General features: G+C 54.1%; 7 protein-coding genes across 7 annotated transcripts; 3 read left to right on the top strand and 4 right to left on the bottom strand.

Moving 5' to 3' along the window:
- Positions 1-38: 38 nt before the first annotated feature.
- Positions 39-2,713, bottom strand: IUM83_08928 (Urease, alpha subunit; the record flags this gene model as incomplete). Its single annotated transcript, XM_067933331.1, has 3 exons — positions 39-2,370; positions 2,447-2,517; positions 2,588-2,713. The coding sequence occupies 3 exons, from the start codon at positions 2,711-2,713 to the stop codon at positions 39-41; spliced, it is 2,529 nt and encodes an 842-aa protein (XP_067781036.1).
- Positions 2,714-5,021: 2,308 nt separating this feature from the next.
- Positions 5,022-10,317, bottom strand: IUM83_08929 (Serine/threonine-protein phosphatase 6 regulatory ankyrin repeat subunit A; the record flags this gene model as incomplete). Its single annotated transcript, XM_067933332.1, has 16 exons — positions 5,022-6,473; positions 6,540-6,950; positions 7,026-7,283; positions 7,371-7,778; positions 7,843-8,283; positions 8,361-8,526; positions 8,596-8,795; positions 8,859-8,957; positions 9,019-9,120; positions 9,193-9,291; positions 9,366-9,467; positions 9,546-9,626; positions 9,693-9,791; positions 9,866-9,964; positions 10,051-10,146; positions 10,222-10,317. 16 exons carry the CDS (start codon positions 10,315-10,317, stop codon positions 5,022-5,024), a joined length of 4,209 nt encoding a protein of 1,402 aa, XP_067781035.1.
- A 1,293-nt stretch (positions 10,318-11,610) lies between these two features.
- On the top strand, positions 11,611-12,742 carry IUM83_08930 (TKL protein kinase; the record flags this gene model as incomplete). The annotated part of the gene is made up of 5 exons (XM_067933333.1): positions 11,611-12,131; positions 12,209-12,322; positions 12,389-12,460; positions 12,523-12,594; positions 12,658-12,742. 5 exons carry the CDS (start codon positions 11,611-11,613, stop codon positions 12,740-12,742), a joined length of 864 nt encoding a protein of 287 aa, XP_067781152.1.
- A 1,803-nt stretch (positions 12,743-14,545) lies between these two features.
- Positions 14,546-15,466, bottom strand: IUM83_08931 (Fork head transcription factor Fhl1; the record flags this gene model as incomplete). Its single annotated transcript, XM_067933334.1, has 3 exons — positions 14,546-14,732; positions 14,797-14,930; positions 15,029-15,466. The coding sequence occupies 3 exons, from the start codon at positions 15,464-15,466 to the stop codon at positions 14,546-14,548; spliced, it is 759 nt and encodes a 252-aa protein (XP_067781154.1).
- Positions 15,467-16,838: 1,372 nt separating this feature from the next.
- IUM83_08932 (uncharacterized protein) lies at positions 16,839-18,281 on the bottom strand (the record flags this gene model as incomplete). Its single annotated transcript, XM_067933335.1, has 1 exon — positions 16,839-18,281. The coding sequence occupies one exon, from the start codon at positions 18,279-18,281 to the stop codon at positions 16,839-16,841; it is 1,443 nt and encodes a 480-aa protein (XP_067780994.1).
- Positions 18,282-18,318: 37 nt separating this feature from the next.
- Positions 18,319-21,177, top strand: IUM83_08933 (TKL protein kinase; the record flags this gene model as incomplete). The annotated part of the gene is made up of 2 exons (XM_067933336.1): positions 18,319-19,722; positions 20,176-21,177. 2 exons carry the CDS (start codon positions 18,319-18,321, stop codon positions 21,175-21,177), a joined length of 2,406 nt encoding a protein of 801 aa, XP_067781136.1.
- A 964-nt stretch (positions 21,178-22,141) lies between these two features.
- On the top strand, positions 22,142-24,827 carry IUM83_08934 (TKL protein kinase; the record flags this gene model as incomplete). The annotated part of the gene is made up of 9 exons (XM_067933337.1): positions 22,142-22,548; positions 22,625-22,747; positions 22,828-22,902; positions 22,984-23,055; positions 23,120-23,218; positions 23,281-23,349; positions 23,433-23,608; positions 23,680-23,882; positions 24,312-24,827. The coding sequence occupies 9 exons, from the start codon at positions 22,142-22,144 to the stop codon at positions 24,825-24,827; spliced, it is 1,740 nt and encodes a 579-aa protein (XP_067781137.1).
- Between the last annotated feature and the right edge of the window lie 310 nt (positions 24,828-25,137).

Consider the following 25,137-nt stretch of genomic DNA (forward strand, 5'->3'; position numbering starts at 1 on the left):
CCTTTCAACTCATCGTTGGTCTGTGGGATGATGACAGCCTAGAACAGGAAGAATCGCTGCGCCAACGGTAACGACGACGCCGGTCCGCAGGTCAGCAGCTTTCCGTCCGCGTGCACCTTGTACGTCTCCGGATCAACCTTGATCTTCGGCAGAGCATCGTTCAGCTTCATGTCCTTCTTGGTGACACCACGGCAGTGGCGAACTGCTTCAATGCGCTTCTTCAGCCCGTACGACGCAGCAATTTTCTTGTCCACACAGCTCTTGCTTACGAAAGCAATGGAGCCCATGCCGACAGCCGCACCGAAGGCCCCGAACATTGGACGCATCTTCACGGGCTGTGGAGTCGGGATCGACGCATTCGGGTCACCCATCTGGGCATATGCAATAGCACCGCCCTTGATCACCATCTCCGGCTTGCTACCGAAGAAGCAGGGCTTCCACAGGCAGAGGTCAGCGAGCTTGTTCACCTCCACGGAGCCGATGAGGTGCGACATACCGTGTGCGATGGCGGGGTTAATCGTGTACTTCGCCACGTAGCGACGGACACGGAAGTTGTCACGCTTGTGCTCCGATGCAGCGTCCTCGGGAAGAGGACCAAGCTCTTTCTTCATCTTGTCAGCAGTCTGCCACGTGCGCGTGACGACCTCACCAATACGCCCCATTGCTTGCGAGTCCGACGAGATGATACTGATCGCTCCCATGTCGTGTAACAAGTCTTCGGCAGCAATAGTCTCACCACGGATACGCGACTCGGCGAAAGCAACGTCCTCTGCAATCTTCTTGTCCAAGTGGTGACAAACCATCAACATATCCACATGCTCGTCGATAGTGTTGCGCGTGTACGGACGAGTCGGGTTTGTCGACGACGGAAGCACGTTGGGCTCACCGCACACCGTAACGATATCCGGAGCGTGACCTCCTCCAGCACCTTCACTGTGGTAGGTGTGGATCGTACGGCCCTTGAAAGCCTTGATGGTGTGCTCAACGCAGCACGACTCGTTCAACGTGTCCGTGTGGATCGTCACCTGCACGTCGTTCTCCTCTGCGACGCGGAGACAGTTATCGATGGCCGCGGGCGTGGTTCCCCAATCTTCGTGCAGTTTCATGCCCACAGCACCAGCATCGATTGTATCCTGGAGACCCTCAGGAAGCGCCGTGTTTCCCTTGCTCGTCAGGCCAATGTTCATCGGTGACGAGTCCGTCGCTTGCAACATCAGCTTCATGTGGTTCGGTCCAGGAGTGCACGTTGTCGCGTTCGTTCCAGTAGCTGGTCCGGTACCTCCACCAACAAGCGTAGTCAAACCACTCGCAAGAGCCTCCGTGCAGAGCTGCGGGCAAATGAAGTGCACGTGGGCATCGAAGCCACCAGCGGTCAGAATCAAGCCTTCACCAGCGATCACCTCCGTGTTCACGCCGACAATCAGGTTCGGCACAACGCCTTCCATCACATCCGGGTTACCTCCTTTACCGATGCCAGCAATGAGGCCGTCCTTGATGCCCACATCAGCCTTATAGATGCCCGTGTAGTCCACAACCAGCGCGTTGGTGATGATCGTGTCCACCACCTGGGCAGACGTCTTTCCTGACGCCTGGCCCATGCCTTCTCGTAGCACCTTGCCGCCACCAAACTTGCATTCGTCTCCGTACACCGTCATGTCCTTCTCCACGGCAACATACAACTCCATGTCACCAAGCCGGACGACGTCTCCCGTCGTAGGTCCATACGTCTGCGCGTAGACACTCCTGGGCATCTTGCAGATCCCGAACTCCGGCTGGGTCACGTTGCTCGGCAGCTTACTCAGATCCAGCTCCTTGTGGTGGAAACCCTCAGCCACCGCCTTCGTAACGATTGCGTCCACCCTGGACTCGTCCACCACGCCGCTGGCAAGGTTGTTGCCACCGGTGATGACCTTGTTCCCTGCAATAGGGACAATAGACACCGTCTTCTGGTCGCCTGGCTCAAATCGCACCGCAGTGCCCGATGCGATGTTGAGGCGGTGGCCGTATGCGAGCTTGCGGTCCATCTCCAGGTACGGGTTCGTCTCAATGAGGTGGTAGTGGCTGCCGACCTGGATCGGTCGGTCTGACAGGTTGGTGATCTGCAGCACGCGCGCCTTCCGACCGGCATTGAGCACAATGTCCGCGTCCTGCGTTATGAGGGCCCCGGGCGCCACCACGGGCGTCGTAGCGGCAGGGCCGAACACCTCGAGCTTGGGCACCGGCAGGAAGGACCCGTACAGAGCCAGCGACAGATCTCCGTCCAGGCTTGAGATGGGGTTGTGGATCGTCACGAGCTTGGTGCCGTCCGGGAAGGTGCCCTCGACCTGCACCTCGTCCAGGATGGAGGCGACGCCCTCCATCACCTGGCGCCTGCACACAACAGACCACAGTCTTAGCAGATAGTTTATTGTGCATCTTTATTGCAGTGGAGTGGAGCTGCCTGCACCTGCCGAGCATCTGCGCGCCGAGGGTCATGAGCTCCGCCACTGTCTTGCCGTCCCGGATGAACTCGAGCACCTTCAAACACCGCAATAAACTATGAGAATGACACAAAGATATGGGGGATCAGCTCTTGATGAAGTTGGACCTGCGTGGCCAGCAGCGCGACGCTCTCCGTGTAGTTGAGGCGGAGGCCCCTCGCCAGCCGCTTCTGGGCCAGGAAACCGGCCGAGTGCAGCATCAAGTGGTCTTCCTCGCGCGGGCTGAGACGCATCTTGACCCAATTGATGAATGCACTTGCTCTCCACACCGCAGATTCCGAAATGACAAGCAAAGCAAACGTGCGGCTCCGCTCGACTCATGTTGAAGCGGCAGCAGCCAATCAGCGCGCAATGACGCGTATCCAGTCGATGTGTACTCATCAGATTTGCAAGTTGAAGTGGACGGGTACACCATGTACCCGTCCACTTCAAGGCACGTGTACCACACGTGCCTTGCTGATCCCGTTAACTATCTACAGTATCTGGTAGCCGGCGTTCATCTCGCGCGTCATGACCTTGGCTTTCTCATTCATCAGCTTATGAGAAGATAACTTATTTATATTTGAGACGTAGTAGCAAGCCTTGGCTTCCTCGCACTTCATAACCTGCGGCGGTGGGGAGAAGTCGGCGCTATGGTCGAGGTGTGGTTTCAGCTCGTAGATGCGTCACTTCTTGATTTCATGAGCGCAGCCTGTGGTAAAGTCTAAGCTTCATTTCCCTCGAGTCTCGACGCAGCCGACCTTAAAGTGTTCGCCAACGCGACGGCGCAGCGCCTTTGGCGGAGCTCAAGAGTTTCGGACTGACATATGCTGAGCTGCTTCTTGTGGAAGTTCCCAAGGTCTGCTTTGAGTTGACGGATGCAAGATCTCGCGCTCTATCCCCGGACATCCACCCAAACACGGCCCCCCTCGCGGAGACGACCACAGTCGCGCATCCACTGCGTGTTCTCAAGGCGATATTCAACGACAATTACCTCGCTGGGATTGGTGTGTCCAATCTCAAAGTGTACGACCACGACAGGAATCCGTTGCATGGTAAGGTGCAGCTCGGTCTGTGCGGTCACACAATGATCTCCGCGGTCGTCGTGGAAGTGCCAGTGCGCACAAGACAGCGAGAGGAGTCACAGGGAGAATTAAACGAAGGCCCGAGGAAACGGCTCAAAGGCGATACTCTTACCAAGTGGGAATGGAAAGAGGAGGACCCAGTCTACAGTCTTGAGGAAGGCCGATTGTTTTTCGTGTACCGCGATCGCGCCACTCGAGAGCTTCTGAGCTTTCACAAGAGCAATTACAACCGTGCAAAGCATGGCGATGGTGACATTTGGATTACCTCTGTTGTATAACATCTCTGGACTCGGGAAGTCACAGTTCGGCCAAGAGTACATTCGGAGCTGCCGACAGCATCGGTATGAATTGTCGGCATAGAACAAGGATGAATGGGGCGTTCTGGACATTATACGTAAGAACCACACGATCGCTATCAAGTTTTCTTCAGAGGGCCTCCTGAAGGATGACTTGGGGTTTGCTGTGAAGAAGGCTTGCTGGAGCCTCGTGGTCTCCATTCGTGCGTACTTCGTGGGAAGCCACGGCATGACACCCTGTACTCTCGATTCACGTGGAGCCTCATAAATATTTTGAGGAATTGGCGAACGAAATTGGTCCATTTTTCATCATGATTGATGATGATATTGACTCGGCTTTTGCTATCAATCTTGACGTCTTCGACAAGAAAGATCAATTCATGGAATTTTACCACATGGTCCTGCGGCCTGAATCATATTTTTTCATGATTCCAAGACGCGCGTCGTTCCTAAACTATATTCCTTCGAGGCCAGCAGGAAAAGTGCACCAAATTGGTATCATTTTTGCGTTTCGACGACTGAACCTTAGTTTTCTTTGACCGCCTGAGATTAAAGAGATCATCAAGAAGACCTATTGGGACAAGGAAATCCAAAACTATCCAGGAACAGTATAAACTTGATGAAGACCAAGTGGAGGCGGTTGCTGAAAATCGTTTCATAACAATTTGTGGATCTACAATGCCCCACAGTTGGTCAGCAAATGATTGTACCACAGGCAAGCATCAATCCACTGCCTTTCGAGTTCGCCAACTCCCCCCCCACCAAGAGCCAAATACGCGGCATGTAGTTGAGCTGTACTTGCACAGACTGAATGCGATGATTTCCTCATCGCCTTGGCAGCCAGTACCATGTTCAGGCTCTCCGCTTACGTCGCATTTGTGATTTGAACCGTCCACGATAATCGCTGAAGCTTCAGTCGCCTTGCATCGCACCTGGAAGTCTGAAAAAAATAGGCGAAACAATCGCCAACCATTCTTCGCTTCCAGTGGGTCCTTGTCAATGCTATGCCCGATAAGTTTGCGATTCCTGCGAGTCTGACACACGGGAAGTGGATTCGGCTAGTTCCGCACGTGGGCACATGACACCTTGTCGATCAAACCACACGCCGCCATAATAGAACTCGATCTGGGCCGAGCTGGACATTGTGCCCCACTTGCAATCAGTTGAATGTCGCCTACACATTACCTGTTGGTCCGCGACGATGCCTTCCGCTTGTCCTCACCGAGGAGCTTCAACACGTCGTCAAGTTTGCTGGCCACGTCCTTTTGGGCCTGGGTGCTGCCCCGCTGTGTCGTCTCCAGCAGCTCGCGGACGTCTTGCAGCTCCGCCGTCACCTGCATGCGCAGTGCCTCAACCTCATCGTGCACGTGCTTCATCACCTGCGTCGTGATGGCCTCCGTGATGTTGGCCATTTCCGCTTCATCCACGCCGTCGGTCTTGCTCATCAGTGAGAACTGCATGGCGTCGATCTTGCTGCGCTTCGAGTCTTTCTGGGGCATTGGACCCGAGAATGACAGCGACATTGGCGACGTCAAGTCCCGACGTAGGAAGTTGCGACGCACCGGCTGACTGGTACCGGACACGTATAAGACGCAGTCGTTGATGAGGTCCTGGCCCTTGGGCGTCGAATAGAGCTTCCGGACGACGCTGTAGCCGATCCACTGCTCGTAGCGGTGCAACGCACCCGCGAGCTCCAGCACCGACAGCTCCTTGGCTTGCGTACGAACTTTCTCGTACTCCGATGTCATGAGCGCGACCAGCAGATTCATGGCCACAACGATCACCACAATCACGTACGTCGTCAGTAGCAGGAACGCCAGGTAATTCCGGGCCCGGAGACTGTCGTCAAAGCTGTAGTTGTCGCCGTAGTTGAGCTCCCCGAAGGTAGTGAGAAACACGATCCGCATCGCGCTGAAGAAGTCCGTGTACGGCCCCGCCCCGTGGTAGAGCAGGAAGAATCCTCCGGAGAAGCCCAACAGTAGCAGCAAATACTGGAACAGGAACCGCGCGACCACTTTGAACATGCGTGCGAAGGTGAATATGAGCACGCTGAAGTAGGACGACACCAGCAGCGCCTGCATTAGATTCACGCAGAGCAGGATGCTCAGCAGACTCAGCATGCACTCGCGCTGCGTGTCGTGGCCCTCGTATACTTCAAACGGGATGGTCCCCAGCATCAACAAATACGTGAACACATCCAGGAAGTTCCACACAGACCGCCAATACTGCTTGGGATTGGAGCGCCACTCTTTGAAAAACTCGACGTAGAGAAGATGGTACACGGCCAAAGACCAGCAACAGACCTTCGTGATGCCCACAAAATAGTCGGCGACGGAGTCGAACTCGATCCACTTGTGCATCATCTCCCGCCTCTTGCCGTCTTCATCGGTGGCAACCTCCATCTTCGGGAGCAGTAGGTTCGACAGGTAGAAGAACGTGACCATCAGCACGTATAATGATAACTGCTTGCGGTGTGCATCTGCCCCAAAAAGCTCCCATTTGAGATGGACAGCGTTCCGGACTACTGGATGGGTCACTGCAGAATTTTTTATTGTCTTCTGGGACGAAAGGCTGGGTGTCAGTGTTCCCGTCGGATTCACGATCAGCTCCAAATGGTCGCAAATCTCAAAAACCTGCAATAGCGTACATTGATCAGCGTCTCAATGCCGCAAAACAACAAAAATATCTCGAAACCTTACCTCGACGAATCGGTACACTTTTTCTCCGTTGATGCGGTTCACTTCTACCGCATAGTGATCCAAGAACAGCGGCAAGGCTGAGGCGTGGACCTTCAAAAGTTGTTCCAGCACGACGCCATTCCACTTGGTGTCTGGACCCTGGCCAGGCTCATATCGCACTGACCGGTTAAGCTTGGGATTTCGTGGTTTGGCAATTGACTGAGGTGTACTCAGCAAGATCTCAATGATCTCGTATTTGGGTGTAGATGACCATAACGCAGTGTACAGCGGCGTGTGCCATACTTCTTTTGACGGTGTCTCGAGATTTTGGCATGAAGCCGTCACATCAGCACCTTGCGAAATTAAAAACAGGCAAACCTCGGGCATGTTGTGCTCAACCGCAACGTGCAACGCTGTCTTCAGCTGTTTGTTCTGTGGAATGTCAAAGACTGTGTTAGGGCATGCGTTTGAAGTGAGGACGCAAAGCTAAGTGGTCCATGCACGTACCGTTTTGTTGATGTCAAGCCCTGCCGTATCAACGAGGTATTTGATCATTGCGGCGAAATCCGGGTGCCCATGAGTTGCGGTCAGGTGGAGTAGAGTATCCCCAGTGGATTCGATGACGCATTGTGGAACGATGACTTTCTTGAGCGTCTTGATGCCATATCGGATTGTGTTGAGGAAAACATTGTGCACCGTGACGCCGCTTGGGTCGTTATCATACACTGTGGAATCTTTGAATCGAGGATAGCACTCGTCCAAGAACTGGGCGAACAACAGTAAAAGTTATTCAATTAAGGTGAGTATTGATGTACACAAGTGATAGGGAGAGTGAAATATACTCTTGCGTACCTTGTAGTACAGCTCTTCTGCCTCCGCATAGTCCTCCTTGTGCTTCGTTTCGTCCTCGACTCGAATAAACAACGGGAGTAGCAGTGGAAAGTGCAATTGGATCTTCTCCTTGCAGTCGTGGGCCGCGTTCTCTTCATCCGGTAGTGACTCTGGCTCCTTGAGCAGATACTCGACCAACGCGCTGCGCTCCTCAAAAGGTGCATGGGCCTCATCCAGTGCAGCTTTGACTGTAGCGGCGAAGTTGATAGGCTTCCAGAATTGAGGGTTTTCTGTTGGCTGGTCAAGTAGACGGTTGTCTGGAGCTTGACACTCTTCTTTTGCCGACGCCCCCATCTCAATCAAAACCTCGCAAAACCCCAAGGCTCCCAGTTCTGATGCAATATGCAACGGCGTCTTGCCTTCCCAGTTCTGTTTGATGACACAAGACACGTTAGTAACTCTTCATCAAGCCCTTGTGCTTGTTCACACTTACTGGTTTGCTGATGAGAATACGCAGAAAACGCGGGGCTTCTAATGTCCCGAGCCATTTGGGTGAGCTTAGCACTTGATGTTGCTCTTCCACTGAAGGAAACGAAGCCTGCTGGACGAAACTTTGCAGAAAGTAGTGCAAGACCGTGTCGCCACGATCAGTGTCCACTTGAGCGACCGTGTCGTCCGCGAAGGCATGCATGCCGTCCTGTATACCTCGGCATAACTGTACAATATGGTCGCGTGAGCAAGATGTAAAATCCTTGGACGAACCCATCACTGTGCGAAACAGCGGTCCTTTCCGTGGTGCCGCTAATTGAATCACACTGGGGAATATTTCGCTGTCACTGGAAATTTGTACTGCACCAAGTGATTGAAGCGCTGAAGTTGCCATAGTGCATTGTCGATCTGCAGCGACATCTAGCGGAGTTTCACAGAAGCAGTTCTTCGCAACAGCAGGAAACAAGAAACAAATAAGTTAGTGACTGCATATCTCTCGACAACTCGAAATCGCTGGGATACCTGAGTGTTGATTGCGACATTTCCGACCAAATGAAGGCATCGAATGATGTAGTAGCAGTGCTTATCTCCCACACTCGAGGCCGCAACGTGGAGCAAAGTGTTCATACTGCAGTCTCGTATCCTTAGCGTCCCGTATTTCTGTAGTGTCGCCTGCACACCGCATGACCTAGACATTAACAAAATAGCGGTTAGATCCAAATACTATATCTCGATTTTATCAAGTCGCTCTCCCTACATCAGCTTCGCGTAGATCCGCATCAAGCACGTTTCCGTCACCGATATCCAACTTCCTATTGAAGACGTAGGCTGGCAGAGGACCATTTGCTGATCCTCTCGCTCCATATCTGTCGCGTTTACGTAGCCCAACAGGAGACGGCACACCTCTTTGTGCCCGTGACTAGCAGCCAAATGGAGAGCAGTCCACGCAGACATGTCCTGGCGAAAAAAATAAAGCTGGGATTAGAGATCGCTACGCACAAAACTCACCAACTCACTCACTTTGTGGTTTGCGTTCGCATGGTACCGAAGTAGAAGTTCACACCCGAACACGTTTCCTCGTTCGGCATGGTAAAAAAGTGGGGTCCGCCCTTTATTGTTCTATCACAGCAACGGTACGTTAGTATGGCTTCAGGCTGTAGCTCAAAAGAATATGCATTACCATTGTGTCGACTGTGGCGCCAAGTTGCTGCGCAAAGTAAGCGATTGTGTTCTCTCGTTCGAGGCAGCACGCATGATACATTGGAGTTCTGCCTTCATTGTCCTGTTGGCATCAGATTCATCCTGTGTAAGAACCCTTACGGAATATTTTAGCTATACGACAAAATAGTCGTGCCTTCGAGTTGATGGAGGCTCCATGATCCAACAGTATCTCGCAAGCCTTCAGACTTCCAGCTGCAGCGGCAAAGGAGAGTGCAGTCACCCCAGCCTTGTTCTGACAGTTGAACATCATTTACGACCCGTCAAAATAAGAAGCGCATATCGACCCCCCCCCCCACAACCACCAACCTTTGCATTAACGGGGGCGCCAAACCGCAGCAGTTCTCGAAGAATCAGTGGGTGTGAAACAGCCTCCCTCAGAGGGTTCCGCTCTTCGCCCCCAGCCATCTTCTACTCAGAAATATAAGCAAACATAACAAAATAAGCAAACGATCTAGGACATTACAACGGAATTCCTCCACGCCTTACCGTAATATCTAACGACACGCCAGCTTGGACCAGCAGCACAACTTCATCTCGTTTATCGGTGCTGATCGCCAGCAACAGTCCCTGCATCACATTATAAAAGTTTAGGCGCCAGCTTTCCAATCCCCCTTTCACTTCCACCCTGCGTACATGCACAGCCTGCTCCGGGTCCGCTGCAACCAGCACTTGACACACCAACAGTCTATCGTTGCGCAGCGCAATCGTTAACGCCGTGCTTCCATCCGATGCCTGCGAGAAGAAGACAACAACATTCACCCACGTCACCAAGCTATTAACTTAGCAAGACCCTCTCTCTTCCTCACCACCGCAGAAATCGACGCCCCGTTGGCCAGCAGCTCTTCACAAACGAGGCTGTCGCCTCGCTCTGCTGCCACCATCAACGGCGTGCGTCCGCCCTTGTCCTAATGGCAATAGACATCGCATTGACATGCATGGAATAGTCAATCAACGGGCTCTACAACAGCAAATTCCAATGAGGATGCCTTACACGGGCGTCCACAACAGCGGGTGAGATGTCACCCTCCACAGCATCGAACAAGTTGTGCTGGATGGCCAGGTGCAGCAGCGTCCGGCCCTCCTCGTCCTAGTAGCAGGAAAAATATTAATTTAGACATCCTCCCGACTTTGTCGTTGAACGGGGCGCGTTACGCATACGTACGCGGTACTGCGGGTTCTGCTCGTACACGCGTTTGAAGGTGTCGACGTCTCCACTGCTTAGAGCTCGCCCCAGGTCGTGCTGCGCCTCCGCGTCCATTGCCGCCGAGCTCGAGGAATTCCAGTGTGACCAAGAGGTGGAATTTCTGTCTGATTTTTGACAGGGCTCTCATAGTTGATATCCACCCATAGCGCCTCGCCTCGACGTCTCCCGGCTCAGTAAGTTGCTCAATGCATTGGCAACGTCTACCTAACTGGTTAAAGAAAGTTGTGGTGGCATTAAAAAAAGTGGTTGTTTTCATGTCTTGGGACTTCGGAATGCAAGTAGAGTCAAAGATCCACTGAGATTTACTGGGGATACCACTTCCTATACAAAGGCGGTGGTATGCAGTTGCACCGATGATGTCAAACAAAGCAGTCTTATCCAACATGGTAGCCGTTGAGGTGCAAGACGGAGGCTGTGGTGCTTTGCTGCATCAAGACGAAGGTCCCCAGCGCGAATCTATCAAGCGGCGACTACCCGCGACTAAGCTTTGCTCTGGCTGTAGTTGGCTGACATCCGCGTGACTACCGCACTCAACGGCGACGAAAGCAGTGCACGTCTCACAAATTAGTGAACAAGCTGTGGGTATCTTAACTGTCCAAGGGGGGCGGAACAAACTTCCCATGAGACGATCGCCAAAATGTAAACGACGTTGGTAACGATCAGGCCCCGGCTTACGGACGTGTGCGTGGGCAAGTATGTGTACGCCGCGCGCGCCTAATGATATCTCGGTGTACATGCAGTGGAGCCATGTACAGGCATATGCAGCACAGTTCGCTGAAAAGATACTGCGCTGGCCACCTTGGTCTCCGCTCGGGATATCTCCGGACCAAGGCGGAACGAAAGGCCCGGAGGTAGTAGTGGCGTGCTGGCCCTTTCCTTGTGGTGGCAGGCTGAGTTGAGTCGAACGCAGCGGAGAAGTCCGGCGGACTTGACCAGAGCCTGTGCCCAGTGCCCCTACGACTTGGTGGAGAAGCGCCGAAGTTTGAGCACTAACGCTGGCCACGTTTGGCTTCGACCGCGTTGCCGCTGGCTTGTGGCCGCGCCGTGAACTACAATCGCTTGCGGGCGCGCGAGAGCACTTCGCGTGTGCGGCCGTGGACACAAAGCCGCACAGGCCAAATTTCAGTGGAGACGAAGCGAGAAACCCGCCACTGCTCTGGTCGAGGCCTCCCCTTCAAGTCGTCATCGAGGCGCTACTCTATAGAGCGCGCGGGGCGGGGCTATCGTATCGGCTCTCGGTGCCGAGCCTTCCACACTTTCTGACAAACGCTAGTGCGGGCTAGCGGCAGTCTATATCTCCACCTCATTTGTACACTTCAACCGCTTCGTCGGTACAGTCCGTCAGTCATGACCTCACGCCACCGCGGCGTACTTCGATTCCTGGCAGGCTTCGTCGGGGTGACAGTGATTTGCACCGGCGTGGTGGCAGCACAGAGCAACGGGAACGGTCCCGGAGTCCTTCGGACTAATATCGCAGATACTTCCTCGTCCGCGAGTAATAGCAGCAGCGACGACGAGACTGCGGCGTACATTGCGCGCGGGTACGCGACTACGATGGCGGAGGACGAACAACGGTTGACCATCATGACCAACTCGCTCCTCACCGAAAGCGTCTGCGACGGCGAGCCCATGGTAATACTCAAGTCTGCAACCGTTCCGGCAAATGGAGCGTGTCTGGCAGCGCAAAGCAGGTATAACCTCTCGTGCTCGTGTCTTTCGGGCTATGCAAACACAACAACATGGAGTTTCCGCGTCGGCGTGCCCGACACCGAACCGACGTCTCCATTCCCCACGACAATTAACCAAGGGAACATTGTACAAGTGGACTCGCTGATGATGCTCGACGTTCCTGCAGATCTACTTGTCTTGTACGTTGTTTAGTATTCATGTCGGAATTTATGGTTATGGCAGCCAAAGTGCTGAGTTTTCTGTTGCTGTTGCACAGTAAAATACAGGGGGAGAGCAGCAACTTTGTCCCCGTCAACTTAGAGAAGTCGAACACCGGGGACGATGTGGTGGCTATCGTTCGTTCACAAGAGGTGTCGGCTCTGACAAAAGTGTACGTGTGCTACCTTGGGGCTAATATTCTTTGTAAGCTTGACTGACATTTATTGTGTCGTTGCAGCGACGTATTTAACTTAGATCTCTTTGGAGTTCCTATCGGAGACGGTTTTGTTCCAACGACACTGTCGACCCTGTACGTCAATGGAGATGTTTTTGTGCTATTACCGCTTCAGAAGACTAATGTTGGTATTGTAGTTTGATGCGCCGCTGCAATCTCAGCAGCCTCAGTCAGTCATTCTTGGAAAGCTTCACCGGTCTCGAATCTCTGTACGTCTGCCTCTTAAGCGCTTTTGGGTTATACATCATCTCACATACTTGCTGGACTCACAGGAATTTGGCAGCAAACAAGTTATCCAGTATTTATACCGACCTACCAGGATCTGCCGAGGCTTTGAACGCGATGATTGACATGTGAGTAGCCCTCGTATAAACGAATGAAACTTTGACTCACAGCGCTAACGATTTTCGGCAGCAACTTGGCAAACAACAGCTTTATCGAGTTTCCTGGGCAACTTCTCCAATTTCCCAACCTGCAAACGCTGTACGTTTAAGCCTCCATATCACTTTATAATTCATATTAACTCACTTTTATTTTCTGCAGTGATCTAAGCGGGAACGAGATCAAGAATTTGACAATCACGAGCGATGAATTTGCAGCTATTTCGCAGCTTTCGGTATTTCAAATCGATACCCCTGCTGGTTTCGATGGAAACGGGAGCGGATGTGATAGCGGTGAATGGCAAATGGCCCACAACACGAATTTCTGTGTTGTGAACAGTACAAGTACCGCTACCCCTGAGTCTGTGGTTAGTGATGGCAGCGGGAGTGATCACACCAACTGGGTTGTCTTCATGCTGGTAGCGGCCTTAGGAGGATGCCTGATGGGCTTCCTCTTGTTTTTCCTGGCCACCAAGTTCGTTCAACACCAGCAAGAACGCCGACGCAAGAAAGGATTGACTACGCCAGGTGCCGAAGGTGTTCAGACTTCACGAGCGGTGGATATTACAGCGACACAAGAGTTCTACAACTCTCTCCATCCCACATTGAATGCGGATTTGCTCAATGACCCGCTGATCATGTCATTCCGACTAAAATACAAGGACCTGCAGATCGGTCGCTGTATCAGCAAAGGCGGGTTTGGTCTGGTTTACACCGGAACGTACAAGAACCGACGTGTGGCGATCAAGAAGATCATGCGCGAGAAGTGTGAGAAGCTCTCGCAGATTCGCATGTTCATTCGCGAGATCGCGCTGATGGGGTTTCTCAAGCACGAACGCATTGTGGAATTTATTGGTGTTGCCTGGGACTCGCTGCGGAATTTAAGCGCCGTAACTGAGTACATGGAGCGTGGAGATTTGCGCGATGTACTCCACACTCTGAAACACCGGGGAAGCAACGTGGATCATGGGCTGACGTGGCAGAGCAAGAAGCTTACCATTGCATTGCATATCGCCGAAGGACTCGCATACATGCACTCGCGGAACCCCAAGGTGATTCACCGCGATCTCAAATCCAAGAATGTGCTGCTTAACAACAATTACGAGGCAAAACTGAGTGACTTTGGTGTCTCGCGTGAGCGGCTTGTAGCAGACATCCAGGGTGGTCCGGGCAGATTCATGACCCCAGGTGTTGGCACGTCGTTCTGGATTGCTCCAGAAGTCTTGCTTGGCCGAGACTACGATGAGCGAGCTGATGTATTTTCCTTCGGCGTCGTGCTGTCCGAGATCGACACCGATGACTACCCGTACTGGAACTCTGGAAGTATCCCGGCGCAAGACAACCCCGATGAACGGCGTTCACAAGAACAGAAGATATTGGAGAAGGTAGCGCTGGGCGCGCTGCGGCCGACTTTTTACAACGATTGCCCACCCGGAGTTCTGGCGCTGGCTGCGAGTTGTCTCGAAGGTAGACCTGAAAACCGACCGAGTGCATCCGAGGTTGTACTTACCATCAGAGAGCTCATGCGCGAGATGCAGTTCGACAACAATCGACCGCATGCCGAGCCTGAACCCGATATTGCCACAGCGGGCTTCTTATCGAGCACATAGGGCAAGTATCCTTGTGGACAACGCGCGATACGGACGGAGTAATCGCCGCACTATGAAAAAAAACTATAGACTACTTGACATCAACGGTGACAAGGGGCAGACACCGAACTAGCTTTAAAAATGCTTAACGTGTTGCCGCATTTTTTTTTTCACAAGACTGGAAGTACAGCTCAAGCAGCAATTTTCTGCTTCTTCAGTGCTGCCTCGCCAGTTTCCTCGGGCTTCGGAACCGAGTTGACCGATACAGTCTTCTTTGACTCGCTGGCTCCTGCCACCGGCTTCATTTTATACACAGGAGCTGTCTCCCCCGTTCCTTCCACACGCTCGAATGCCCCAGTGTCTTCCTGCAAATACGCTCTGCTCACACAAAATTGCATTAGAGCTGTGACAATAAAAAGATGAAAAAATGGCCACTACGTACGTGACGAAAGTACGCAGGTGTTCTTTTCCACCGAGCTCGTGCTCACTCTTGGGGTAACTCTCCAGAATCTGGACACACACTTGGTCCGCCGTCATGGCCGTGAGCCCCTTGTGATACTTGGCCTTATCAAAAGCCTGCCAAAAAACACAATGAAAATGAAAAGTTTTAGACACACCAGCCCATCACCTCTCTAAACTTTAGCACCACTTAACCCTCCTCTCTCTCTCTTTACCTTTTGAATGATCTTGAATCCACTCATAGTGCTGATGGTAGAGCGAATGGCGCAAAGGAAATAGACCCTGGCGTGCCCAATTTTGAGCGGCATTTTGGACGTGAGCTTGACGGTCTGGTTCTTGGTCACGAACTTGCCGTCCGCGAACATGCCGTTCTTGCCGAGGCACTGCAGCTCGAAGCAGCTGTCCGTCTGGCTCCACTGGATGCGAGCGTGCAGGCGCGAGATGGCCTTCTGCTCCCCCAGCGCGATGCGGTGGTCGGGCAGCGCCGAGAGCGGCCCGCGCCCGAGCTCCGCCGGCAGGTGCGTGATGAGCTTCTCGAACGGCACGTCGCCCTCCACGCGCCCGACCAGCTTGGCGTAGGCCAGCGGCGGCCGCTTCTCCACGAACTTCTTCTCCAGCGCCTTCTTGCGTTCCTCCAGCCCAAGCGCCTGCATTTTGGGGTCGTGTTTTGGGCAATTTTTGTGTGCTGTTGCATTTTGGCAATATATGTCCTTTCTGAGAATGGTAAAAACCTGGGTTTAGTGATCAATAGTCCACAATTTCGGGTAGTGACATCCGGACGATAAGGACATGCGCAGAATTTGTTTGCGATTAGTTGAAGGCGACTTGCAAATGTCTTATCCTGACGGGTGTGGCGTAAATTGGTGGAGGAGCATAGCGTTTTGTGATGGTTTTGCCTCGACACTGGTGGCTTGATGGTGTGTAGCCATCACGACTATCGTTTTGGCTCACGGTTGCCTCGCAGTTGCAGGGCGTCACTCGCTGTAACTTCGTGGCTTGTCCACCAGCGACCGAGCACGCAATGGGTGTTGGGTCTTGTCTCCATCGAGGCGAAGCGTTTCCTACCTTCTTGCGTCGCGCTCGGTTTCAGTTGCTTTCGATGGTTGTCCCTCGCGTGCCTTGCTGCTCATTCACGGCTGGGTCTGTGTGGCCCAGGCCTTTCCAGTCTCTCTAACCAACTTTTTCCATCGAGGAACCCACGCAGCTGAAGGATGAAAAACCCGGCGGTCCGCTAATGTGTGCGTGCCTAGCGCTTCAACTCGTGTCCTGTTGAGTTGCTGCCTCATTAAGTAACTGCAATTCGAGGGTGTTAGTGCCAATTAGTTCGTGGCACTTCGCCTCAAGTCCGCTGCCTTCCCTGGGCGAGAAATGGCTGTGTGGTTCCCACAAGACGTGCTGCAAAAGCCCAATAATTCGCCACTCATGCACACAATAAACCATCTTGGCGTCGGACGATTCCCGGCCACCGAGGCGCTAACACGGTTACTAATTGAGTGCGATATATCACTTGAGCTGGTGGGCAGCAGCGCGCTCGGTGTCCGGGTTTCAAGCGCCCCAGTAGGTGCCCCACCAAGATGAGCCCGTCCCCACTACCGAAACGCACTGGGCCGTTGCGGTGCAGCACGCTCGACCATCAACTTGCAGTGACACTTAGCGCAGGACGCGCATCTGGAAGCCGGTCCAGAAGCTGGACTCATCGGTGCCGCTTACAGCGGGCCTGTGGCCCCGGGAGCTCCGACGAAACGCTCGAGTGCTCAAGTCGATCATGGCACTCACGGATACGAGCCGCGTCAAAAGTACAGCGACGTGTTGCAGTAATTGACGTTACTACAGGCTCGAGACGCCATCGCCACGAAAATGCACCGCCCCTATAGTGCTCGCGGAAGCTTTCGCCAGGACTCGCGATCGCCCCGCCACAGAGGCAAAAGCTGTCGGGCTTTTCTCCTGCCTGACAGATGCAGCTGCGGGCAGATCGGGGCTGTCCTGGATGTAGCGTGGTAGAACCATCACAACTGCATTTCACGTCTAACGGCGTAGTCCCCCCGCCCGAGTCCTTCTCGCACCACTATCCATTGCGATGGTGTCGCTGCGGGGCTTACAAACCACCTCCACCGTGAGTGGGAGCTCGGCCAGTGCCAACTCGACGGCCGCTTCCTCCGCAACGGAGAGTACATCATCCACATCAACTTCAACGAATTCGGCGGCCACCACAGCACCGTCGTCAAGCTTCTCGTCGGTGACCACCAAGAAGGAAACCACCTCTTCCGGTGAAGTGATCACGACTGTCACAACTACCACCACGACAGTGAGTACGTCGAGTGCCAGCACAAGCAGCACAACTTCAAACACGGCAAATTCAAGCGGTGTGACCAGCTCGGGCAACGCTGCCACGGAAGGAAACGCAGGCAGTGTATCGACCACTACAGTCACAACGACCGAAAACGGGGATGGTTCTCCCGTGACCACTGTGACCACGGACAATGGTGTGAACACGACGACCACTTCCACGACCAAAGATGCAACCACGGGCATCACAACTGTGACGACTACCACAAAGACAGACTCGGACATGAACGGGTCTGCCAGTAGCTCCAGGACGTGGACGACAACGTCTGGGGGGTCTTCAACTTCCGCTAACACAGCGGAAACTAGCACAACTGGTGCCCAGGAATCGACGAGCACTGCAGGAACTTCGACATCGACAATCACAACTACTGCATCATCGTCAACGGGAGCTACGACAGAAGGAGCTTCAACGTCGACGACTACGAGCACTGGCAGCAGCACCGGCACTCTTTCCACAGGGGAAAACTCGGTCAGCTCCACGACTAACGGGCAAACTGCCGCTTCAACAACCACAAGCACCGGTAGCAGCACCGGCGCTACCTCCAGTACAACAACAGGGGGGAACTCGATCAACACCACGGGCGTAACAACGGTTAACGGGGAAACTTCAGCTAGTACCACGAACAGTGATGCGAACTCCGTCACTAAGACAGCTTCATCTAGCGCTGGAACAACTTCGGCTAGCACCAGTACAACGACAACTACCAGCTCTTCGACCGGTGAAACCACCTCGTCTGGCACCAATGCAAACTCTGCTACTACCAGCACGACGACTACAGCAAGTTCATCGGCTGGATCGACAACGGGTGCGAGCACGGCTACTACTAGCACAACAACGACAACCAGCTCATCAACGGGATCAACAAATGGCGCGACTGAGAGCTCAACAGCCAAGACTGTCTCGTCAACTGGATCCCAGAGTACTGCAACCACCAAGGCCAATTCCAGCAGTAGCAAAGCTAGCAGCAGCGCCACTGAAACAACAACTGTCTCCGAGGCATCGTCGTCTGACGGCTCCGCTGTGAGATCGGCAACAAGTTCTACGAGTGGATCCAGTTCCAAGACTTCCTCCAGCTCGTCCAGCTCTTCGTCGTCTTCACTGGCGAGTTGGTTCCTTAGCAACTTCCGCAACGATGAAACACAGCTTGTCGTAGGATCTATGAGCTCGATTACGACGACCGGTGCATCGCACCAGGTATGCAATGGCCTCCCCGCCTTGGTCACGCGTTCCGATTCAGAAACACCCAACGGTGGCTGCCCGGAAGAGCTGACCGCCCTCAACGCATCGTGCACATGCATTACGGGCTACAACGAGACCGACAGTTCGTGGGCATTCCACGTCACGACGGAGTCATGGAACACGACCACAATCACGACTACACGTGCACTGACGCAGACGTCATCGGATGAATTGGCGATCAACACCATCCGACCGATTTGGGTGTCCTCCAGTCTGAGGACGCTGGAAATCGAAGGTGCTGGAGAGACCCTCAACGAAATCACGTTCATCAACGAGAACCGCGTAGCCTCGGGCTCTTCACTGACGCTTGTGCAGTCGACGAGCAACTCCTCAAACATCTCGACGCTGTCGATTTACAACATCGACCTCAACTCTGTGGCGAAAAAGAACTCGGATTTCGTGCCCTCCACGGTGACGAATCTGACGCTGAGAAACTGCAACATCTCGACACTCGGCAGCAGCTTCACGCGCGAATGGAGCTGGGTCCAGTACCTCGACTTGTCCTCAAACAGCATTGACACGGAATACGTGGGTGGTTCTGCTCTCAAGGAGCTCAATATGTCACACAACGCTCTCGCGGTGTTTCCTGCAGCGACTCTGAACTCGAGTGGTCTGGAAGCTCTGTACATTCAGGGCAACGACATCACGGACTTCAACGTGAGCCAATACCAGTTCAAGCAGATCCAGGGACTCTCAGCCTTCACGGCAGACCAACCCAGCTCTGCATCGACCTGTGAGGGCGGTGCCTGGGAGTCCGCTCACGGCACAACCTTCTGCGTGCTCGGTGCGTCCACGGCTGCAGTGCCTGACTCAGCTAATTCGTCGGGCTCTGACAGCGATGGTCACCACGGAGGACTCGGCCTGTTGGGCTACTGGCTTATCGCAGGCGCTATCATCGTTTTCTTCCTGCTTCTGTTGGTGATCTGGCAGCGTCGTCGCCAAAACAATGAGCGTGACAGCAGCCCTATCGTGTCACCCGAGGCCATTGAGCCAACTACGCCAAAGTACAACGCGAACGATGCTTTCGGTGACGTCTTGAACCGCGATGCCGCTACAGCCGCCCCTGTCGCGGCAGGTGCTAGAACTGTTGGCTCTGGAGCTTACCCCGCCGGATACGGGCGTTCGCACGGCAACAGCGTCGATAGTGAGGACACGGCACTGGGCATAAGTCTGGCCAGCAATCCGGCCTTGGCTGTGTGCAGAATCAACTACGACGAAGTGACACTTGGGCGCTGCATCAGCCGCGGTGGCTTTGGTCTCGTGTTCGTTGGTAGCTATCGGGGACGCCAGGTTGCGGTGAAGAAGATTCGCAACGAGCGCGATGTAGAGCGCGAGCAAGTCGAACAATTCGTGCGCGAAATCTCGCTCGTTTCCGGGCTGAACCACCCTCGCATCGTCGAGTTCATCGGTGCATCCTGGACCACACCTGCCGAGCTTTCGGCTGTCACGGAACTGATGGAGCGTGGAGACCTGCGCGATGTCACTCGCCGATTCAAGCGCCGTGGTTACCGCCTCTCCTGGGAGGCTCACAAGACTGTCATCGCGTTGCACATTGCGGAGGCTTTGACGTACTTGCATGGATTGAGCCCCACCGTGATTCACCGCGACCTCAAAGCCAAGAATGTGTTGCTGAACGCCGACATGGAAGCTAAGCTCAGCGACTTCGGCATCGCACGCGAACGCAGCTTCTACGACGGCAGCGAACACATGACGGTGGGCATTGGCACGTCGTTCTGGATCGCCCCGGAGGTGCTGCTTGGTCGTGACTACGACGAGCGCGCTGACATCTACTCGTTCGGCGTGGTGCTCTCCGAAATCGACACGGATGACTACCCGTACTGGAACGCGCAACACCCGCCGCAGGGCAAGGTGCAGGAGAACGAGATCCTCCGCCTCGTGGCTCGCGGAGCCAAGCGTCCGGCCTTCACGGATGACTGCCCGCCCGCCATATTGGAGCTGGCTGCTCGCTGTCTCCAAGCTGACCCTGAACAGCGTCCGAGCGCCGCCGAGATCGTCATCTATCTGCAGCAGCTCGTGCAGGACCGCACCTCGAGTGCGTCCTTCTCGTCCATGATGCGGCCCAGCGGTGTGTTCGACTTCAACACCTGCAGCACTAACAACAGCTCGCCGTCTCGCACGGCGCCAGCCAACACTATCGTGAACTTGCGCTCGTCCGGTCAAACCCAGCAAAGTCAATCCACGGCGATGCCGTCGTCAGCCGCCGCAGCCTACGTCGCTGGAAAGCGCACGAAGAAGACCACCACGACCACGACAACAACCACGGTTGCTTCTGAGAGCTCTGGAGCATCGGGATCGCGCCTGACGGCAGCTGAAGCAACACACGAAGTTGTGGTCTCTTCGCCGCAAGTGACTCATCAAGTGGTGCGAACCAAGCTGCCTGTGAAAGGCAAACGGACCACAACTACGACGACTACCACTACGCGGCGTGCGGAACAGGGCAGCACCAGCACCAGCACCAGCGGCACGACCAGCCGAAATTTTATAACCAGCACGGCGGCGGGCAGCTCCGATGGAGACAGCAGCGGTCGCAGCTTCGGCAGCGAGAGCGTTCCATCGAGTCGAAGTCACGCCGGGTTGTACGCGGGCCCCACCTCACCCGCCAGCCTTCGCGCCAACCACCAGGCGGCGTTGGATAATTTAAACCAGCAGCGACAGTTGAGTTCTTCGAGTGGAGAAGAGAAGCACGACACCTCCGCCGTCGGCATCGATCGCCGAGGCGACAGGTGGACCGTGTATGAGGACCTCAAGGAGCTGTAGGTATGTTTTGCTCAGTTTTGTCAATCAATGGATATCAATATGTTCTAGGTGATGTTGTCAAAGTTGAAGCTTTTGTAAACCAGTCGCCAATATGCACAGCACAAGCTTGGCCTATTCTTCGCGAGACACCTAAGGCATTGAGCACAAACGAGGCGGGCGTATATAAATGTTGGCAATGGTGTCATCAGCTTCAGTCGATGAGAGGAGGACCCAGGACAAAACGCGTTGCTTATGCTACTTCGGTGTGGTAGACCACTAATGATCGCTCGAATCTGGTGCAACCACGGCTGGAGGTAAGGATAACGAGGGTAGCCGCAGACACACTGGTCCGAAGCAGTGGTGCCAGGCTTGAGATCTTGATACGATCAGGGCTGCGACTTGCTTTGAAGTCTGTCTCAACTGGTGCGTCGACTTGGCAGTGCTCCGCACCAATGACGCGATCGTCTTTCTAAGGGGGCTTCCCTATTACTCACGACTCATTTGCTGACATCCGCTTCACTTCTTATGCGCGTTTTCAGAACCCATGGCACAACGGTCATGGAATCTATAGCATGGAACGCCAGCGTATTCCATTGATGGTGATCGGGAAATTTCGCTGGCCATCGATAGTTGCTACGCGTGCGTCGCCCCGGGTTGAGTTGCGTAGCTCTCCACTGCTGTGCTCGCAACTGCAAAACACGGCTCCGATACAAAAACACAGAGCAGAGAGTATTGAGCATCTTGACTGATCAGCGTCCAGCACAACTGCACTGGTCAGCTGGACGTTGGTGTTACGCATACTCCATCGTGGCGTCACCAGCCCCTCAGGCGGGGTTCGTATTTTTCTTTATTCGCCCTCGGAGCACCAGCAACCGCCGAGCTTGCGGTTTTTGATTACTGGCACTAAAGCGCTGACTCCACGAAAGCCCTCTTCGATTCTCCACTATTTATACTGCCTCGCCGTTGACACTTGCTCGTGTGCTGGATGAGCGCTGCGGCGGAATCGGAGCTCTCGGACGAGGACGTCGAGAGTGCCCAAAGCTGGCTTGTTGAAAACTTCCTCGACGGCGAAACCCAACTCTTCGGCGGGTCGAATAGGGCTCTAAACGCGGTCAACTCCAGTCTGCAGGTGTGTGGTGGATTACCGTCACTCGTAACTCGGTCGTCAAGTGTAAAGCCCAATGGCGCCTGCCCCACCATATTCACGGACGTGAACGCATCCTGCACGTGTTTGAGCGGATTCGACGACGGTGACGATGCGTGGGAGTTCCGGATACGATCAAAACGTGACGGGGCCAACACAATATCATTTCCCACTACGCAGACAGCGGCGGACACGTTAGAGGTTGACGCTATTCAAACGCTCTACGTGCCCGACACTCTGCAAAAGTTGTAAGACGAGACCAAACAACAGGTTTACTGATGCAGACCTTGAACTAACTAACGTTTTGACGCTTGGTGATCGCAGAAGTATTATAGGCATCGGTGAATCGCCACTTTCGATCACATTCGTGCCAGAGTATCGGAATCAGGCAGGCCATGAGTTTCCAATCGCTCGTACACTCGATTCTACGTCGAATCTTTCAGCCATGTATGCTGGACTTGCGGCTACGACCTTCGTGTTACTTGTTGCACTAATTGTTGTTGTTTGATTTCGATGTGATTTGGCAGTACACTGGTGAATATCGATATGTTCGAGACCGTCACAATTGTTTCCAGCTTCATGCCGTCAAGTACAACCAGCGTGTAAGTGGCGGAAAGCATGCGGCGAGTTATGTCTAATGTTATGGTCTCACCTGTCTTGGGCTGTGGTCATGGTGAGAATAGCTCGATGAGGAACTGTAACATCTCGTCATTTGGTTTCGAGTTCACGATGGGCTTGAACAACCTTACACACTTGTAAGTTCCAACGACTTTCAAAAATGTGGTCTTCAGCTAACGGCGACTATGCACTTGATCGCAGCGATTTATCTTCCAACAATATGGATGCAGCTTACGCAGGAACAGGAAACCAGCTTCTCGCAAATCGGTGCTTTTTGACTTTGTGCGATCTGGAAGAATAGTACGTGGTCAATGCTTGCATTCCGTGATCAATTCTCGAGGCTAACCGTGAATCGAATGCAGTAACCTGTCCTACAACAAGTTCACCATCCTCCCAACGACGCCGTTGAACGTGAAAACACTGCGGAAATTGTACGCCTATACGCGGTGGGTTGCCCGTACTGTTCTCATGGGTAACAATTGCAAATCGTGTTGCCAACCTTTATTCCCAACAGCTACATCCAGGGGAACAATATAAGCAGCTTCGACGTGAATGCGACAACGTTTGGCCAAATCGAAAATCTGGAGGACTTCAAGGCTGATCTACCTGGCGACAGCGCGATATGTAACGCAGGCCAATGGAAAACAACGCACGGCGCAATATTTTGTGTTGCAGATAGCAGCTCCACAGGTTTGTTTCGGCGCGTCGAAATTGCAGCATGAGGTCTCCGATGACTAACGAGCTCAATGTGCCCTCGATAGGCAATTCATCGAGTGGCACGAATCCGCTCACTTTCGTGCTATTCGCTGGCGTCGTGGTTGTGGTGCTGCTACTGTGCGTGCTGATCTTGCAATGGATTACCTACAGGAAAAACCGGTCGTCGGAGATCCGCTCGCATGCATCCAGCGAAGATCACCTGTACTCGATTTTTAATCCCGACTTCGAGGCCCATGAAACGATGCGCGTACGCCTAGCGGTAGATCCGATCATCGTCACGAATAGACTCGACTACGACGAAGTGAAGCTCGGCCGGTGTATAAGCCGAGGTGGCTTCGGTTTGGTGTTTACCGGAACATATCGTGGTCGGCGGGTGGCAGTCAAGAAGATCCACGTGAATCGGGACTCCGAGGCAGCGCAAATTGAGCAGTTTATCAGAGAGATCACGCTCATGGCAATGCTACGGCATTCACGGATTGTCGAGTTCATCGGTGTGGCTTGGGACACCCTCGTGGACTTATCCGCGATCACCGAACTGATGGAGCGTGGCGACTTGAGCACCGTGCTGCGCAACAGCCGCGAGAACGGGTACCAGTTAACCTGGAGCGACCACAAGGCCACGATCGCGCTCCACATCGTTGAGGCCTTGGCGTACCTCCACTCATTGAGCCCGAAGGTGATCCACCGCGACCTCAAATCCAAGAACGTGCTGCTGAACGAGGAGATGGAGGCCAAGCTGAGCGACTTTGGCATCTCGCGCGAGCGCCACGACCTGGACACGCACATGACCGCCGGCATGGGCACGTCCTTCTGGATCGCGCCGGAGGTGCTGAGCGGCCAGGACTACGACGAGAGGGCCGACGTGTTCTCGTTCGGCGTGGTGCTGTCCGAGCTGGACACGGACGACTACCCGTACTGGAACGCGAGCAACCTGCCGCGCAACAAGCTGCAGGAAGGCGAGATCCTGCAGCTCGTGGCCGCCGGCCAGATGCGACCGTCGTTCTCCAGAAGCTGCCCGGGCGCCATCTTGGAGGTGGCCAACCGCTGCCTGCAAGTGAGGCCCGAGCACCGCCCCAGCGCCGCGGAGCTGGTGCAGGTTTTCCAGGGGTTGCTGCTGCTGGAGTTGTCCTCCAGCTTGATGGACTTGCGAGTGTCCTCCTCCCCGAGTCTGAGCACGGACAGCGTAGCATAGGAAGGCGGTACAGTACAGGATCAACTTCTTGCCAGGACACTGCCCGTAAACAGACCCGATATCGCCTCGGTGTTGGATATCCACGCGCAGTGTAATGGCCAGCGCCTTTGCCAGCAAGTGTCGTTTGATGTGCATTGATCCAGTCGCCGGCGGTGCCCCCACATGGTCTCCTTTGCACCACAGGTGGTGGGGGCAGCTCCGGCTTGTAGCCGACTGATGTCTCTTTTCGCCGCTCATAGAGCCGATGACTCAGTGGGACACGGCGTCCAAAGCTCAAGCATCGATTGTCCTCTGGCGACCAGCGAGCCGT

The sequence above is a fragment of the Phytophthora cinnamomi genome (genome assembly GCF_018691715.1).
Source record: "Phytophthora cinnamomi strain GKB4 chromosome Unknown Contig120, whole genome shotgun sequence".
NCBI classification, from domain to species: domain Eukaryota; phylum Oomycota; class Peronosporomycetes; order Peronosporales; family Peronosporaceae; genus Phytophthora; species Phytophthora cinnamomi.